Below are 19,109 nucleotides of genomic sequence, written 5' to 3'. Positions count from 1 at the left end.
AGGAGATTCTTACTTTTATTAGGGATCTTTATTAAATGGGCACTGTCATGAAATCTAAAAATTTATATGTTGTAGTACTTAAGTACTACAACATATCTCTAATATACTTTAAATAAAAATAGTGATTTTAAACAAGTTTAAAATCACTTTTAAATTTGGCCACTAGGGGTCGCCCTCCTAGTGGCCGAATGCATTCTGCAGTGACGTCACTACTGGATTTCGACTCATTTAAGCCTGGCAATGAGTCGAAATCCAGTCACTGCGGTGCTCGCTCCCACCTGTCAATCAAACAGGCGAGAGCGAGCACGCTGATAGCTGGGGCTGCACGCATTGGCCAGCTCCACTGGCCTCGCTCGCGGCCCCGCCCACCCCCATTACCCTGTCGGGAGGCAGCTCATTGATCCTCCGGTAAGTCTGCACCACTGGAGGAATGGGGTGGGGGAAGCGGGGTTAGGGGGAGCGCCGCCGCTCAGCACTAGAGGCATAGGGGTGGGGTGGGTGGGGAGCGGGGTTCAGGAGAGCGACGCCGCTGCTGCTCCCGAAGTAGCACTGCTGCGCTGGCTAAACAAAGTTATTGTTTTCACCACAGGGTGCCTCCAGCTGTTTCACCACTACAACTCCCAGAATGCCCTGACAGCCAGTAGATGTCAGGGCAAGCTGGGAGTTGTAGTGGTGAAACAGCTGGAGGCACCCTGTATAGTGAGCTAAGGGTGGAAGTGCCGGCCCCAGCAGGCATCAGTGACGTGGTGCCTGCTGGGGAAGTCTGCATGGTAGTGAGCACACTACCAGGCAGACAAAAAGGCATTTTAATATAGTAAAAAAAAAAAAATGTAAAGGCAGGGAGGGGGTTAGGGATAGATGGGCAATAGGCAGGGACAGAAAAAAAAAATGGATGGTGGGAGCTACCCTTTAACTTTTTTTTTTTTTACACTTTTTTTTGCAGTGTTATAGCTCCCCCTACTGGCTATTACACTGCACATACCGATCTCTGCATTGACAGGGCAAAGATCAGTGTAATCAGCGGTCAATTGCTCAAGAATGGATTTCAGGCTTGGAGCAATCAATCACCGATCGGATGCGACGGAGGCAAGTAAGGGGACCTCCACTCGCGTTCTAGCTGATCGGGACATCGCATTTCACAACGGTGGTCCCGAACATGTCGGGAAGCTTTTACTTTCATTTTAGATGCGGCAATCAATTTTGAACTCAGCGTCTAAAGGGTTAACAGCCCAGGGTCCCAGGTGTTCTTTGCCGCTGGGACCGACCCGGTATGACGCGGGGTCACGGTGTGACCCTGCGTTTTATACCAGGACTGGTTGCAGGATGTACAGGTACACCCTGCGTCCTTAAAAGGTTACACACACATAATATCTACCTGGTTGATGGGACATAGTAGCCCAATTAAAAATGTGTACATCCAACAAGCATAACCTATTCTTGGTTTAATCGAACTTGCCTTATAACTACCTGGTTGTCAGATAACAACACAGTTAAAAGCATTGAAAGTTAACCCCTTAAGCACCAGGCCAATTTTCCCTGTAGGACCAGAACGTTTTTTGCACATTTTTCTGACCACTGTCACTTTAAGCATTAATAACTCTGGGATGCTTTTACCTTTCATTCTGATTCTGAGATTGTTTTTTTGTGACATATTCTTCTTTATGTTAGTGGTAAAATTTTGTTGATACTTGCATCATTTCTTGGTGAAAAATTCCAAAATTTGATGAAAAAATTGAAAATTTTGCATTTTTCTAACTTTGAAGCTCTCTGCTTGTAAGGAAAATAGACATTCCAAATAAATGATATTTTGATTCACAAATACAATATGTCTACTTTATGTTTGCATCTTATAGTTGACATGTTTTTACTTTTGGAAGACATCAGAGGGCTTCAAAGTTCAGCAGCAATTTTCCAATTTTTCACAAAATTTTTAAAATCGGAATTTTACATGGATCAGTTCAGGTTTGAAGTGTATTTAAAGGAGTAGTCCAGTGGTGATTCAGTGGTTTACAACTTATCCCCTATCTTAAGGATAGGGGATAAGTTGCAGATCGCGGGGGGTCCGACCCCTGGGGCCCCCCGCGATCTCCTGTACGGAGCCCCGACAGCCCGCGGGAAGGGGGCGTGTCGACCTCCGCACGAAGCGGCGGCCGACACGCCCCCTCAATACAACTCTATGGCAGAGCCGAAGCGCTGCCTTCGGCAATCTCCGGCTCTGCCATTGAGATGTATTGAGGGGGCGTGTCGGCCGCCGCCTCTTGCGGGGGTCGACACCCGCTATCTCGGCGGAGAGCTGGGGCCCCGTACAGAGAGATCGCAGGGGGCCCCAGAGGTCGGACCCCCCGCGATCTCAAACTTATCCCCTATCCTTACGATAGGGGATAAGTTTTTCACCACTGGACTACCCCTTTAAAGGGCCTTAATATTAGAAATACTCCACAAATGACCCCATTATAAAAACTGCACCCCTCAAAGTATTCAAAATGGCATTCAGTAAGTGTATTAATTCTTTAGGTGTTTCACAGGAATAACAGCAAAATAAAGGAGAGAATTCAAAATCTTCATTATTTACACTCGCATGTTCTTGTAGACCCAGTTTTTGAATTTTTATAAGAGGTAAAAGGAGACAAATCCTCTCATAATTTGTAACCCAATTTCTCATATACCTCATGTGGGTATGTCAAGTGTTCGGCAGGCGCAGTAGAGGGCTCAGAAGGGAAGGAGCAACAATGGGATTTTGGAGAGGGAGTTTTTCTGAAATGGTTTTTTGGGGGCATGTCACATTTAGGAAGCCCCTATGGTGCCAGAACAGCAGAAAAACCCCAACATGGCATACCATTTTGGAAACTACACCCCTCTAGGCTACGTAACAAGGGGTCCAGTGAGCCTTAACACCCCACAGGTGTTTGATGACTTTTAGTTAAAGTCAGATGTGTAAATGAAAAAAAAATGTTTTTCAGCAAAGTGCAATTTTTCCCCAAATGTACTATTTTTAATAAAGGGTAATGGGAGAAAATGCCCCACAAAATTTGTAACCCCATCTCTTCTGAGTATGGAAATATGCCATGTTAGGATGTAAAATGCCCTGCGGGCGAACTACAATGCTCAGAAGAGAAGGAGTCACATTTGGCTTTTTGAAAGCAAATTTTGCTGAAATGGTTTTTGGGGGGCATGTCGCATTTAGGAAGCCACTATGGTGCCAGAACAGCAAAAAAAAAACACATGGCATACTATTTTGGAAACTACACCCCTCAAGGAACGTAACATGGCATACAGTGAGCCTTAACACCTCCCAGGTATTTCACGTCTTTTTGTTAAAGTTGAATGTGTAAATGAAAAAAACATTTTTTTCACTAAAATGCTGTTTTTTCCCCAAATTTTACATTTTTACAAGGGGTAATACGAGAAAATGACCCCCAAAATTTGTAACCCCATTTCTTCTGGGTATGGAAATACCCCATGTGTGGATGTCAAGTGCTCTGCGGGCGAACTACAATGCTCAGAAGAGGAAGAGCGCCATCGAGCTTTTGGAAAGGGAATTTGTTTGGAATGGAAGTCAGGGGCCATGTGCGTTTACAAAGCCCCCCGTGTTGCCAGAACAGTGGACCCCCCCACATGTGACCCCATTTTGGAAACTACACCCCTCACAGAATTTAATAAGGGGTGCAGTGAGTATTTACACTCCACTGGCGTTTGACAGATCTTTGGAACAGTGGGCTGAGCAAATGAAAAATTACATTTTTCATTTTCACGGACCACTGTTCCAAAAATATGTCAGACACCTGTGGGGCGTAAATGCTCACTGTACCCCTTATTACATTACACGAGGGGTGTAGTTTCCAAAATGAGGTCACATGTGGGGGGCTTTGTGAACGCACATGGCCTCTGACTTCCATTCCAAACAAACTCCCTTACCAAAAGCTCAATGGCGTTCCTCCTCTTCTGAGCATTGTAGTGCACCAGCAGAGCACTTGACGTCCACACATGGGGTATTTCCATACTCAGAAGAAATGGGGTTACAAATTTTGTGGGGCTTTTTTCCTATTTTCCCTTGTGAAAATGAAAAATGTAGGGTAACACCAGCATTTTAGTGAAATTTTTTTTATTTTCCCATCCAACTTTAATGAAAATTTGTGAAACACCTGTGGGGTGATAAAGTTCACTATACCCCTTGTTACGTTCCATGAGGGGTGTAGTTTCCAAAATGGGGTCACATGTGGGTATTTATTTTTTGGTGTTTATTTCAGAACCGCTGTAAACTCAGCCACCCCTGTGCAAATCACCAATTTAGGCCTCAAATGTACATGGTGTGCTCTCATACCTGAGCCTTGTTGTGTGCCCACAGAGCATTTTACGCCCACATATGGGGTATTTCTGTATTCAGGAGAGATTGTGTTAAAAATGTTGGGGGTCTTTTTTTTCCTTTTACCTATTGTGAAAATAAAAAAGTAAAGGGCAACACCAGCCTGTTAGTGTAAAAAATATATATATTTTTTTTACACTAACAGGCTGGTGTAGCCCCCAACTTTTCCTTTTCATAAGGGGTAAAAGGAGAAAAAGCCCCCCAAATTTTATAGTGCAATTTCTCCCGAGTACGGAAATACCCCATATGTGGCCCTAAACTGTTTCCTTGAAATACAACAGGGCTCTGAAGTGAGAGAGCGCCATGCACATTTGAGGACTAAATTAGGGATTGCATAGGGGTGGACATAGGGGTATTCTACGCCAGTGATTCCCAAACAGGGTGCCTCCAGCTGTTGCTAAACTCCCAGCATGCCTGGACAGTCAGTGGCTGTCCAGAAATACTGGGAGTTGTTGTTTTGCAACAGCTGGAGGCTCCGTTTTGGAAACACTGCTGTACAATACATTTTTCATTTTTATTGGGGGGGGGGGGGGGGGCAGTGTAAGGGTGTGTATATCTAGTGTTTAACCCTTTATTATGTGATAGTGTAGTGTAGTGTTTTTAGGGTACATTCGCAACTGTCTGGGCATGCAGGGAGTTGTAGTTTTGCAACATCTGGAGGGCAACAGTGTAGAGACCACTATACACTGATGTTGCTTCCGTCGGATCCAGGGAGCCAGCCGCACGACTTGCCGCGCGACGATCTCCGACACCGATCATCGCCCGCAGCCTCTCCTGCAGGGTAAGTGGACTTCGGCGCCGGTCTTCTGTCGTTTCCGCCTATTGTGGGTGGGCAGAACGGGGAAAACAAAAGTTAACCCTCCGCCCCCGATCTGCTATTGGACGTCGCTTCTAGATGCCCAATAGCAGGTATAGGAGGGGTGGCACCCCTGCCATCTCACTCCTATCCCTTCAGGGGGATCGTCGGTGTCTTGGACAACCATGATCCCCCTTATATTCCGGGTCGACATAGACCCATAATGACCAGGAATCGCTCAAATCGCAAGTGTGAATTCACTTGCAATTTGCGCCAATCGCCGACATGGGGGAGTCTGATGACCCCCCCTGGGCTGTTGCACGGGGTTCCTGCTGATCGATATCAGCAGTCACCCCGGTACGGTCCCCGCCCAGTACCAGGGAGCAAAGGTGTACCTGTACGCCCTTGGTCCTTAACAGTTTAAAGATTACCAGTAGGTGAGTGAAAAACCAACCCAAAAAGAGATCAATAGAATATCTAAATATTTTACCCAAAAATATGTCTGGGGAAGCAATTGTTTGTCTTAGATGCTCTGTTTCCTCATCTCTGTCTTGCATTCCCCCTCCACCCCATACTGCTAAACAGAAGGCTAGCACTAGCCAGGAGGAGTTGTGTCACGGTCAGCCTTTGGAGCATGTTGCTGTGGTGGTGGAGGGGGATTCAGTGGCCAAGCATAGCACTAGTGGGACTGGTGGTAGTCATGGTGGGGATACTGTTAGTTATCATGGTGGATGTGCTGAGGGAGGAACAAGGAGGCCACAATCACACATCAGAAGTTCTTACTAAGGGGAGCCATGGGGATAATGAAGATGAGCTTAAAGAGGAGGATGTCAGCCGGCCTGTTGGTCTGAGCAGCTAAGGAGCAGGTGATGGCGATGCTGTTGCTGAATCTGCATGCTGGAGTAAAAAATGTTCTAGAACAGGGGGACAGTTGGGTGGTGGTGTACCTTACTATTTACTGTATCCTGCCATGTGGAAATTCTTTACTATGTTACCAGATGCAGGAAACCAGGTATAGTGCCGTATCTGCAAAGAGAAAGTAAGGCACAGTGGGGTCTGACTTTAGGAATTAGGCCTCTAAATCAGCACATGGAGACGTATCACAAGGCCTGGCTAGAAATATACCTAGTCCACCATTGCCTGCTGTCTGATGGCTACAGCTAACACGGCCTCACCATCGCCGGCTGTCAGATGGCTAGTGGCTACAGTTACCTGGAGTCCCCACTGTGCACAATTATGTGGCACAGAGGATGGGCCACTTTATGCAGTTGTCGTTGTGCAGCACATTGCATACTGTACAAAATTTGACTACTGCCAGACAGACTACTGCACATAATACTCCGTGAGGTCTCACCAGTGTTCTGTACAGCGGCATGAGAACTTCTATCTTCTACTGCTTATACCTCTCCCTATACACCCATGAGCACTTCTCTGTTTCTACTGCTTATACCTCTCCCTATACATCCAAGCATTCTGCTAGCATTTCCTGCTGCTCTATTACATTGTCTTCCTACCTTTAAGTCTTCTGAAATAATTTCTCCTAAATCCCTCTCCTCAGATACTGAGGTCAGGACTGTGTCAAATATTCTATATTCTGCCCGAGGGTTTTTATGCCCCAGGTGCATTATCTTGCACTTATCCACATGAAATTCAGTGTCCAGAGTTCAGACCATTCTTCTAGTTTGCCTAAATCCTTTTCCATTTGGCGTATCCCTCCAGAAACATCAAACCTGTTAAATATCTTTGTGTCATCAGTGTGGTGTCCTGGTACAGGATCTTGTCCTGTTCCTGTCTAAAGTCCCCTCAGTTAGAGTCCCACCATTCCACAGGGCTCTCCTGCAGGGCTTGCCCCTTGTTCACCTCGTATAGATGTGTTCCTGTATATTGTTTAGTCTGTATATAGAGGTAGTACAAATGTATAGGACCTCCCTAGAGTTCCCCTGGTACAGGACTTACAGGCTTTTCTACCAATGGGCTGTAGTCCAGCCTCCTTAGTATATAAGGGGCTGCAGTCACTAAATTCTGTCTCTTGTTCCTGCTCTTATCTCCTGGATCCAAAGCAAGCACAATCAGCATTTCATCTCAACTAGGCAAAGCCTAAAGAACCAGCAGCCACTAAAACCGTGAGTTATAAAGCTCTACAAATTTCTTGTGACTACTATTCAACTCAAATCCTATAATAAGTAGCACAGTGGCCTGCTTAAAGCTCAAGACTATTAGTCCCAGCAAAGCCTGTGAGGAACCTGCATCCCGGTTACCTCAGGAGAAACTGTATATTTGTAAAGACTGTTTGCACAAGAATTTTAAGTAAAAGTTCCAGTTATCTCATAAATTTTGCTGTGGACATTCCATTTATTTTCCTGACGTTTCTGGGCCGGTTTTCAGCAGGGCCTTCCATACAAAACAATCGCATCCTGGCATCACGATAAACCAAGGGTTAGTAGTACCAGACCCTGTAGCATCATTGCCTCACCCGGCAACACATCAGCAAAAAGACCAATACCTTACCATCAAGACCTTTTGCAATATCACTAATGAAGATATTAAACAAAAATGGTCCCAGTACAGATCCCTGAGGACCCCACTGGTAACAAGACCTTGCTCTGAATATTCTCCATCGACTACAACCCTCTGTTGTCTGTCTTTGAAACCACAGGGCCCTGATGCAAAACATTGCCCAGAAGCCAGAACTTCCTCCTGCTACATCTTACTCTGCCAATGATGCCTGATGTCAGGAAATTAGTGGGTCCTCACTTTGTCAGCAGATCCTCTTTGTCTGTATGACAACAATAATCACTGTAACCCTGTCAAACACTGCACCCCCTAAATATAACCCTGCAACCACAAAATGTGCCCCCTAGATATACCTCGCCAGACATCATAACCCTGAAAATGACCCTCTAAGTCCCCCCAGACCGATCTTTCCTCTCCTTCAGACCCCTAAGGGCTTGTCCACAGTGCAGACATTTAGTCAGCAGAATGTCCACTTGCAGCAGATGCCGCCAAAGTATCAGCATTAGGACCACGGGATGTGCACCGTCTCTTTATTATTACAACCCCCTCTCTTCTCCCCCATGTTCCTTTTACATCCCCCCCCTCTGTCCTCCTCCATGTTCCTTTTCTAACCCCACCCCTGTCCTCCTCCATGTTACTTTTACCCCCCTCTCTCTCTGTCCCCCTCCATGTTCCTTTTACAACCCCCCCCCCCCGTCCTCCTCCATGTTACTTTTACAAACCCCTCTCCTCCTTCCTTCTCCTTTTCTAGCCAGCAAAAGCTTGCCCCGCCGCCGCCCCGCCGACACAGCCACTCTCACCTCTGACCCTCTGTCATTGTCTTCGGCTCCCATTCACCTCCTAGCAGCTCTAGGCGGTAGCGGGATGTCTTCAAGTCCTCCATTTCCTCCTTCATGTTCCATTTACACCCCCTCTGTCCTCCTCCATGCTCCTTTTTCAACCCCCTTATCCTCCTCCATGTTACTTTTACAACCCCTCCCCCTGTGCTCCTTCCTTCCCCTTTTCTAGCCAGCAAACACTGCGAGGAGCGGAGCATCGACGAGGAGGACACGCACCGGCATGGTAAGTCAGCAGCACCAGCTGGCAGCACATCATCTTCGGTACTCTGACCACTGCTCCTCCTGTCCCGGGACCTACTGCTATGGTCTATAGGCCATAGCAGAAGACTGTGACCCCGGACCGGAGGAGCGGTGGTCGGAGCACTGAAGTGGGGCAGTACACAGACATACAGCCTCCAGCCATACACTGTATATGGCTGAAGGCTGTATGTCTGTTGGGAAACTATACTGCACCTAATATGGGGAGCTATACTGCACCTAATGGGGGGGGGGGACTGTACTGCACCTAATGTGGAGAGCTTTACAGCACCTAATGTGGGGGAACTATACTGAACCTAATGTGGGGGAACCATACTGCACCTAATGTGGGGGGAAACTATACTGCACCTAATGTGGGAGAACTATACTGCACCTAATGTGGGGAACTATACTGCACCTAATGTGGGGGAACTATACTGCACCAAATGTGGGGAACTATACTGCACTTAATGTGGGGGAACTGTACTGCTCCTCCATGCTCCTTTTTCAACCCCCTTATCCTCCTCCATGTTACTTTTACAACCCCTCCCCCTGTGCTCCTTCCTTCCCCTTTTCTAGCCAGCAAACACTGCGAGGAGCGGAGCATCGACGAGGAGGACACGCACCGGCATGGTAAGTCAGCAGCACCAGCTGGCAGCACATCATCTTCGGTACTCTGACCACTGCTCCTCCTGTCCCGGGACCTACTGCTATGGTCTATAGGCCATAGCAGAAGACTGTGACCCCGGACCGGAGGAGCGGTGGTCGGAGCACTGAAGTGGGGCAGTACACAGACATACAGCCTCCAGCCATACACTGTATATGGCTGAAGGCTGTATGTCTGTTGGGAAACTATACTGCACCTAATATGGGGAGCTATACTGCACCTAATGGGGGGGGGGACTGTACTGCACCTAATGTGGAGAGCTTTACAGCACCTAATGTGGGGGAACTATACTGAACCTAATGTGGGGGAACCATACTGCACCTAATGTGGGGGGAAACTATACTGCACCTAATGTGGGAGAACTATACTGCACCTAATGTGGGGAACTATACTGCACCTAATGTGGGGGAACTATACTGCACCAAATGTGGGGAACTATACTGCACTTAATGTGGGAGAACTATACTGCACCTAATGTGGGGGAACTGTACTGCACCTAATGTGGGGAACTATACTGCACCTAATGTGGGGGAACTATACTGCACCTAATGTGGGGAACTATACTGCACCTAATGTGGGGGAACTATACTGCACCTAATGTGGGGAACTATACTGCACCTAATGTGGGGGAACTATACTGCACCTAATGTGGGGAAACTGTACTGCACCTAATGTGGGGAAACTGTACTGCACCTAATGTGGGGGAACTATACTGCACCTAATGTGGGGGAACTATACTGCACCTAATTTGGGGGAACTATACTGCACCTAATTTGGGGGAACAATACTGCACCTAATGTGGGGGAACTGTACTGCACATAATTTGGTGGAACTGTACTGCACATAATTTGGTGGAACTATACTGCACCTAATGTGGGGGAACCATACTACACCTAATGTGGGGGAACTGTACTGCACCTAATGTAGGGGAACTGTACTGCATCTAATGTGGGGGAACTGTACTGCACCTAATGTGGGGGAACTGTACTGCACCTAATATGGGGGAACTGTACTGCACCTAATGTGGGGGAACTGTACTGCACATCTAATGTGGGGGAACTGCACACCTAATGTGGGGGGAACTGTACTGCACACCTAATGTGGGGGAACTGTACTGCACCTAATGTGGGGGAGCTATACTGCACCAAATGTGGGCGAACTATGCTGCACCTAATGTGGGGGGAAACTATACTGCACCTAATGTGGGGGAACTATACTGCACCAAATGTGGGGAACTATACTGCACTTAATGTAGGAGAACTATACTGCACCTTATGTGTGGGAACTGTACTGCACCTAATGTGGGGAACTATACTGCACCTAATGTGGGGGAACTATACTGCACCTAATGTGGGGGAACTATACTGCACCTAATGTGGGGAACTGTACTGTACCTAATGTGGGGGATCTATACTGCACCTAATGTGGGAGAACTATACTGCACCTAATGTGGGGGGACTGTACTGCACCTAATGTGGGGGAACTATACTGCACCTAATGTGGGGAACTATACTGCACCTAATGTGGGGGAACTATACTGCACCTAATGTGGGGGAACTATACTGCACCTAATGTGGGGAACTATACTGCACCTAATGTGGGGGAACTATACTGCACCTAATGTGGGGGAACTATACTGCACCTAATGTGGGGGAACTGTACTGCACCTAATGTGGGGGAACTATACTGCACCTAATGTGGGGAACTATACTGCACCTAATGTGGGGGAACTATACTGCACCTAATGTGGGGGAACTATACTGCACCTAATGTGGGAAACTATACTGCACCTAATGTGGGGAGCTATACTGCACCTAATGTGGGGGAACTATACTGCAACTAATGTGGGGAACTATACTGCACCTAATGTGGGGGAACTGTACTGCACCTAATGTGGGGGAACTATACTGCACCCAATGTGGGGGAACTATACTGCACCTAATGTGGGGGAACTATACTGCACCTAATGTGGGGGGAAACTATACTGCATCTAATGTGGGGGAACTATACTGCACCTAATGTGGGGGAACTATACTGCACCAAATGTGGGGAACTATACTGCACATAATATGGGGGAACTGTACTGCACCTAATGTGGGGATCTATACTGCACCTAATGTGGGGGAACTATACTGCACCTAATGTAGGGAACTATACTGCACCTAATGTGGGGAGCTATACTGCACCTAATGTGGGGGAACTATACTGCACCTATGTGGGGGAACTGTACTGCACCTAATGTGGGGGAACTATACTGCACCTAATGTGGGGAACTATACTGCACCCAATGTGGGGGAACTATACTGCACCTAATGTGGGGGAACTATACTGTACCTAATGTGGGGGAACTGTACTGCACCTAATGTGGGGGAACTGTACTGCACCTAATGTGGGGAACTATACTGCACCTAATGTGGGGGAACTGTACTACACCTAATGTGGGGGAACTCTACTGCACCTAATGTGGGGGAACTATACTACACCTAATGTGGGGGAACTGTACTGCACCTAATGTGGGGGAACTGTACTGCACCTAATGTGGGGGAACTGTACTGCACCTAATGTGGGGGAACTGTACTGCACCTAATGTGGGGGAACTATACTACACCTAATGTGGGGGAACTGTACTGTACCTAATGTGGGGGAACTGTACTGCACCTAATGTGGGGGAACTGTACTGCACCTAATGTGGGGGAACTGTACTGCACCTAATGTGGGGGAACTATACTGTACCTAATGTGGGGGAACTATACTGCACCAAATGTGGGGAACTATACTGCACTTAATGTAGGAGAACTATACTGCACCTAATGTGGGGGAACTATACTACACCTAATGTGGGGGAACTATACTGCACCTAATGTAGGGAACTATACTACACCTAACGTGGGGGAGCTATACTGCACCTAATGTGGGGGAACTATACTGCACCTATGTGGGGGAACTGTACTGCACCTAATGTGGGGGAACTATACTGCACCTAATGTGGGGAACTATACTGCACCTAATGTGGGGGAACTATACTGCACCTAATGTGGGGGAACTATACTGCACCTAATGTGGGGGAACTATACTGCACCTAATGTGGGGGAACTATACTACACCTAATGTGGGGGAACTGTACTGCACCTAATGTGGGGGAACTGTACTGCACCTAATGTGGGGGAACTGTACTGCACCTAATGTGGGGGAACTGCACTGCACCTAATGTGGGGGAACTGTACTGCACATCTAATGTGGGGGAACTGTACTGCACACCTAATGTGGGGGAACTGTACTGCACACCTAATGTGGGGCGATTTGTACTGCACACCTAATGTGGGGGAACTGTACTGCACCTAATGTGGGGGGAACTGTACTGCACACCTAATGTGGGAGGAGTTGTACTGCACACCTAATGTGGGAGGAACTGTACTGCACACCAAATGTGGGGGGACTATACAGCCAACCTAATGTGGGGAACTATCCAAAAATATAAAATTGTACTATTCTGGTCCCTATAACTCTTTTATTTTTCTGTATATGGGGATGTATGAGGGTCATTTTTTGCGCTTTGATTTGTAGTTTTTATCTGTACCATTTTTGTTTTGATGGGATTTTTTAATTGCTTTTTAGATATTTTTTATGGTATTTGAAGTGACCAAAAATGTGCAAATCTGGTTAGTGCACTATTACTATTACTTTTGGGGCCCCTCTTTTGATTTTGCCCAGGGCGCTAAGCCTAAAACCTGCCCTGATCCCATTTACCCTCTGACAAGAAGCACAAGTGTCTGCACAATAACATGCACGATGATGACAAGAGAATATGTGAAATTTAATAAAAATTTTCACATATTTATATCTAAAACAATCAGCAAGTTAAAAAAGATATATTTTTTAAGAATTTTCACTTTTTTGTTTTATAATTTAATTTCATTGTTTGCAAATATTAATTTTTTTCCTACCGTATATCCCGGCGTATAAGAGGACTTTTTAACCCCAAATTTTCTTCTGAAATGTCGGGGGTCGTCTTATACGCCGGGTATTGGGGTCCGGCATAGCAATACTTATGATTATCAGCCTGCCCTACTCCAGTGTGCGGCTGCAGGCGGGGGCCGGCCAAAGCATGTACAAACTAATAACTGTATACTTAAAAACCAGGGTGCCTCCAGCTGTTGTGAAACTACAACTCCCAGCATGCCCGGACCGGCAAAGGCTGTCCGGGCATGCTGGTAGTTGTAGTTTCACAACAGGTGGAGGCACCCTGGTTTTCAGTATACAGTATTAGTTTTTACATGCTCTGGCCAGCCCCCGCCTGCAGCCGCACACAGGAGCAGGGCAGGCAGATAATCATAGGTATTCCTATACCAGACATCCCTGTGTCCCAAAAAATCTTTTCGGGACATAAAGATGTCCGTGGGTCACTAACCATTCCCCGTCCGCCGCGCGCCCTCCTCCGGTCCTCCTGCGGTCTTCCTCCGGTCCTTCTGCACTTCTCCACCTCTCTATGGTTGTATGCATGGGATGTCAGTGACGTCCCGTGCGTACAACCATAGAGGCGCAGGAGGACCGCAGGAGGACGAGCGCCGGCCAGGGCCTGGTGAGTGACCGGCGGCGCGTCATCTACAGTATTCCGATCACCGCTCCTCCGGTCCCGGGACTGCTACTATGGTCCATAGGCCATAGCAGTAGATTGTGACCCCGGGCCGGAGGAGCGGTGACCGGAACTCTGTGGAGAGCAGTACACAGACATACAGCCTCCAGCCATACACTCTATATGGCTGAAAGATGTATGTCTGTGGGGGGAGCTGCCTACTAATGTGGGGGGAGCTGCCTACTATTGTGGGGGAGGGAGCTGCCTACTATTGTGGGGGAGGGAGCTGCCTACTATTGTGGGGGAGGGAGCTGCCTACTATTGTGGGGGAGGGGAGCTGCCTACTATTGTGGAGGAACTGCCTACTATTTTGGGGGAGGGGAGCTGCCTACGATTGTGGGGGGGGGGGGAGCTGCCTACTATTGTGGGGGGAGCTGCCTACTATTGTGGGGGGAGCTGCCTACTATTGTGGGGGGGGGAGCTGCCTACTATTGTGGGGGGAGCTGCCGACTATTGTGGGGGGGAGCTGCCGACTATTGTGGGGGGAGCTGCCAACTATTGTGGGGGGGAGCTGCCGACCTAATGTGGGGGAGCTGCCGACTATTGTGGGGGGGAGCTGCCGACTATTGTGGGGGAGCTGCTGACCTAATGTGGGGAAACTGCTGACCTAATGTGTGGGAGCTGCTGACCTAATGTGGGGGAGCTGCCGACTATTGTGGGGGAACATGCTGCTTACCTAATGTGGGGGAACTATACTGCCTACTTAATATGGGGGGAACTACAAGGTACTGTACATCGCGGTAGGAGGGGTAGTCTTATACGGCAAGTATATCCCAAGCTCTATATTTTCAGTGTAAAAGTTGGGGGTCGTCTTATACGCCGGCATATACGGTACTTGTCTTTTATTTAGTTTTATGTATAATTTACTTTTATAACTTACTTTACTGTTTATTTTTTATTTGCATATTATTTTTGGTTTTATTATTATTATTATTACTTGATACATTTTTTCTTACTACTATATTTTGATATATTTTTAGACTATATTCACATGGCGGATTCTTCCTCTTGGAGAAATCAGCAGTTGAATCCAAAGTAGAAATTCAAGGGCAGGAATTTGTCACTTCTTTTCTTTCTATAACATGAGTTTCAAATTTGCATTGGAAAAAATCTGCACCATAGTTCACCGTCTAAACTATGCAGTATATAAATGATGGCGCATGGATTCAATGTAGTTTTAATACCCTCAGTAGTAATTTAAAGCGGTCTGATTTTAAGAGCAAAAATCTTACGGCTTCTGCTGCACAGAGCTTAGAGCGAAAAGACAGCGGCCGAGATCGTGTTATATATTTAGATCCTCTATGTGGACAAAGTAGCAACTAAAATGTAATAGAAACTAGTGACTTATAACACATAACTTACCTCCACAATCTGTAATGACTATGGTCTCCAAACCTATGGCCATTTCCACTCCAACATTGGATCTTTAAGAAATTAGGAAAATAACAGTTATCCAAGAAACATTGCTCAAATATTGTAAACAAAAAATCTATAAAAATAGTATTTTATTGTGTATTATTGTGGTACTGAGCAGGACTGAATGTCTTCATGTTCATGGGGGGGGGAAATGGTTTAACTCTTTAACTTTCACTTTTTTAGTGGTAGTTTTGTAAAAGTTGCTGAGCCAAAACTTTCAGACCATGGAGCTAAAGGATCATACCGCCCCATACTGCAAGTTATAAAGAATATCCTCTTTTCTTCAGGGTTCTGGAATAATGTGAAACTATGGCCTTCATCATTTTTCTTAATAACTGACTTTAAGGGGTACTCGGCCCCCAGTATCGCCTTTCCAAAGGATAGGGATAAGATGTCTGGTTGCGGGGGTCCCGCTGCTTGGGATCTTCCTGTTGCACCCAGCTCCGGAGGCTTGTAACTTCACAGTTACGCCCCACTTGTGACATCATGGCCAGACACCCTCAATGCAAATCTATGGGAGGGGGCGTGACGGTGACACCCTCCACAATGCAAGTCTATGAGAGGGGGCGTGTCAGCAATCACGCCCCTCCCATACATTTGCATTGAGGGTGTCTGGCCGTGGCGTCATGAGTGGGGTGTGGCTGCGACATCACGAGCGTCTGCCCAATATCACCAGTCATGCACCGGATGTCTGGGGTGCCGAAGCCGAGATCTCCGGGGTGCCAACTGCTGGACCTCCGCGATCAGACATCTTATCCCCTATCCTTTGGATAAGATGTGTAGGGGCGGAGTACCCTTTTATCCCTATGTGTGCCACTGACCCCTACTTAGCCCTATGTATGCCACTGACCATGCCTTCTTTAAACTACAAAAACTGCTTCTGAGTTATGGAAGCGTTGAGTGATGACCAATCTATGTACATTGAATCCATTTTATAACTTGGGTATCCCAAAGTGTTTGGTGAGCTCCTTGCATGTAGAGCCTCATTTCTAAGGTACCAAAGATTGCATTTGACTTCTGGTCAGCTGACTGGAATTTGGGATTTGTGTTTATTGGGCACAATTGCATTCATTAACCTAGGTCTAAAAGGATTTTAAAACATACCCCACAAATAGTGGCTTCTCCTCCTCGGTAAGGTGGGACTCATGAAGATCCACAGCTCTCATTTCATTCAAACATTCGCAGGGAATGTCTTTAGGTTTAATACAGTAGAAGGCCTCTTCATAGAACTCGTCTTTGTACTCACAAACCTCTTCGGCTGTATTCAATTGAAAGTGACAATTAGTGATAGCCTCCTTGCCAAGGTATTTATATCTTCCATTGAAACCAAGTACCCCTAGACTGGCATGTCGTGCCCTCCAGAGGACTGCAATGCCTTCACTGGGATGCCACAGTCGAATGGACACCTTGGTTTCATTTCTGTCCACCCAGTGCAATGGAAAGTAGACATGGTAGGATCCATTATGAAAGTCTTCCACCCTACCAGACACAGCAGCTCCAAGTTTTGGAGAAAAGAGTCGTGACGTTATGAAGTCTCCTCCATAGGTTTTTCTGTTACCCAGGTGATCGTACATATCAACCTGTACCACAAGGTCTTCTCCAGGACAGTAACGATTCCTCCTGTTGACTATGGACAACTTACTGTTGTTTGCACTTGTGCTTCCATTTAAAAATTTAAATGTAACATTTGGGATGATTCTTTGGATTTTGCTAAATATTGAATTTATTTCAGAGTGAAGATCATATGTTCTGGGCTGTGGAGTCGTCAGTTCATGCGGTTGGAAGTTGACATTAATCTCTGTGACCGGACCAAAACATTTTCCCATCAAGTGTTTAAGAGAATCCTGAAAATATGAAAGAAGAAGGCTTAGACACTACAGAAAATCTTAGCTAAGGATGTACATGGTGTCATACAATCTAATTGTGCAGATTTCATTCTGGATCCCCTAGTAATCTGCAGAAAAATCTACAATAGCACGACTTGCAAATTTAAGCTTCTTTGACACTACTGTTCGGACACGGCAGTGTGACGTCTGTCGCAGAAGCCGGGGAGAATAGTGGGTGAAAAAATACTGCTTGCGTTGTCTTTTTCTCCTGCTATTCCCTTCAAAAAACAATGCCGCCCGACAGACCCCATAATAGTAAATGGAAGCCGTTGGGACTTGTTGTTGCCCGTTGTGCCTCGTCATGAGAATTGTATTACAAAAAACACTACCTTACACTACAAGCCCTTGTTAACCATTTTCTTTAAGTAAAAACAAAAAAGCTAATGGTCATCAATGTATTTCACCAAATTCAATGTAGTCCTTTACACACATCTATCTGAAACGAGAAGAAAATAAAAACACACAAAAAATAGGAATAATAAGGATAGCAGTTTGGCATCAACCTCCATGTTCCAAAATTCAGTGAGCTGAAAACCCCACTGGGCTCAGCCAGCTCAACTCTACCCACAAGCCCTGTGAAGTGTAATGTGCATTATAATGTCATGATTTTTTGTTTTGTTTTCTCATATATTCATTACCTGTGATATATATATTGGGAAATCAGAAATTTCCAACCCTAGCAAACACTTCTAAAGTAAATACTGAACAGTCTTTCATACAGATGTCATGCGCAAAACATCATTCCTTTCTTTGTGATTTAAGCACAAAACCAATGTTAACGCAACTAATCGGCACCAGAGATGGTCTTAGTGTCTGGGGCAGCATGTTCTGTACCTACGATAAAAATACACATTGTTGTGTCATATCTATGATATGTGTATTTGCTCCTAAGTAATAAAGAATGGTGACACCATGATTTGTGCCAGCGGTTGTCAATGCTTACCAGTGAAGTTGAATGTCTCTATAGCCAACTTTAGACAAATGTCCAGCTCTTGGCACCAAGTTCTGTTTGAACTGGAAGCGATGGACTGTTGACTCCATTGTGTGGAAGTCTCTGGAATTGTCACCGTGTCATCTCAACCAGATTAGAGTGAACTGGAAATCAGAACTGGTCACTAGTCATAAGCTATTATTAAATTGAATATCTCTTGAAAAAGGGTTCTGAATCGATCGTAGGGGTCGGGCGGCAGTCTTCTATTCCCTCATGGGTAAAATTTGTTATTTTACTGTTGTGGCTTCTATAGACTGGTCACTTCTATCTGGCGCAGCACTTGCTGCCTGTTCAGCTTGTTAGCGTTTGCTGTATTTTTGGCTTATTACAGGGCTCGTGCAATAGTGTTTATACTGATAATATATATATACTAGTTCTATTATTACCATTGTTACTAGAGACATGCACTGACACTAACATACCCCTATTGTATGTTATTGTGTGGAAGAGCATATTTTATGCTGTAAGGAATGGTCCCAGTACACAAATATTATATGCCTATATAGAGTCACATTCCAATTCATTGTAGATACTGTTGATATCTGCTTCATGTGTGCATAATATGATGTTTTTAATGTATTTCAATAAAAGATTATTTTATGAGTATAATTTTCTTTGTGGCTCGGTTGAACTTGATGTTCTCCGGTATTCTTTGATTTATTCCAAGTTCGCCCTTTATCAGCAGTATCACCCACACTAAACCTATCACAGAGGCTTGTAGTGTGGGTTATGCTGATCAAAACGATACTCGCAGCGTCCAGATTCGC

At 45.9% G+C, this 19,109-nt stretch overlaps 1 protein-coding gene across 10 annotated transcripts in view; it reads right to left on the bottom strand.

Annotated features, from left to right (window-relative positions):
* LOC130284900 (NXPE family member 4-like) overlaps positions 1-19,109 on the bottom strand; it is a 92,562-nt gene that overhangs the window by 15,527 nt on the left and 57,926 nt on the right. For all 10 annotated transcript variants that reach the window (XM_056535815.1, XM_056535819.1, XM_056535823.1 and 7 more), the window contains 2 exons: positions 16,570-17,309; positions 15,412-15,473 (listed from right to left, as the gene is read on the bottom strand). In XM_056535815.1, coding sequence (XP_056391790.1) covers positions 15,412-15,473; positions 16,570-17,309 — 802 coding nt within the window. The remainder of the gene's footprint in view (positions 1-15,411; positions 15,474-16,569; positions 17,310-19,109) is intronic.

This window comes from Hyla sarda, chromosome 8 (assembly GCF_029499605.1).
Source record: "Hyla sarda isolate aHylSar1 chromosome 8, aHylSar1.hap1, whole genome shotgun sequence".
Classification (NCBI taxonomy): domain Eukaryota; kingdom Metazoa; phylum Chordata; class Amphibia; order Anura; family Hylidae; genus Hyla; species Hyla sarda.
This window is presented reverse-complemented; position numbering and strand designations above follow the sequence as displayed.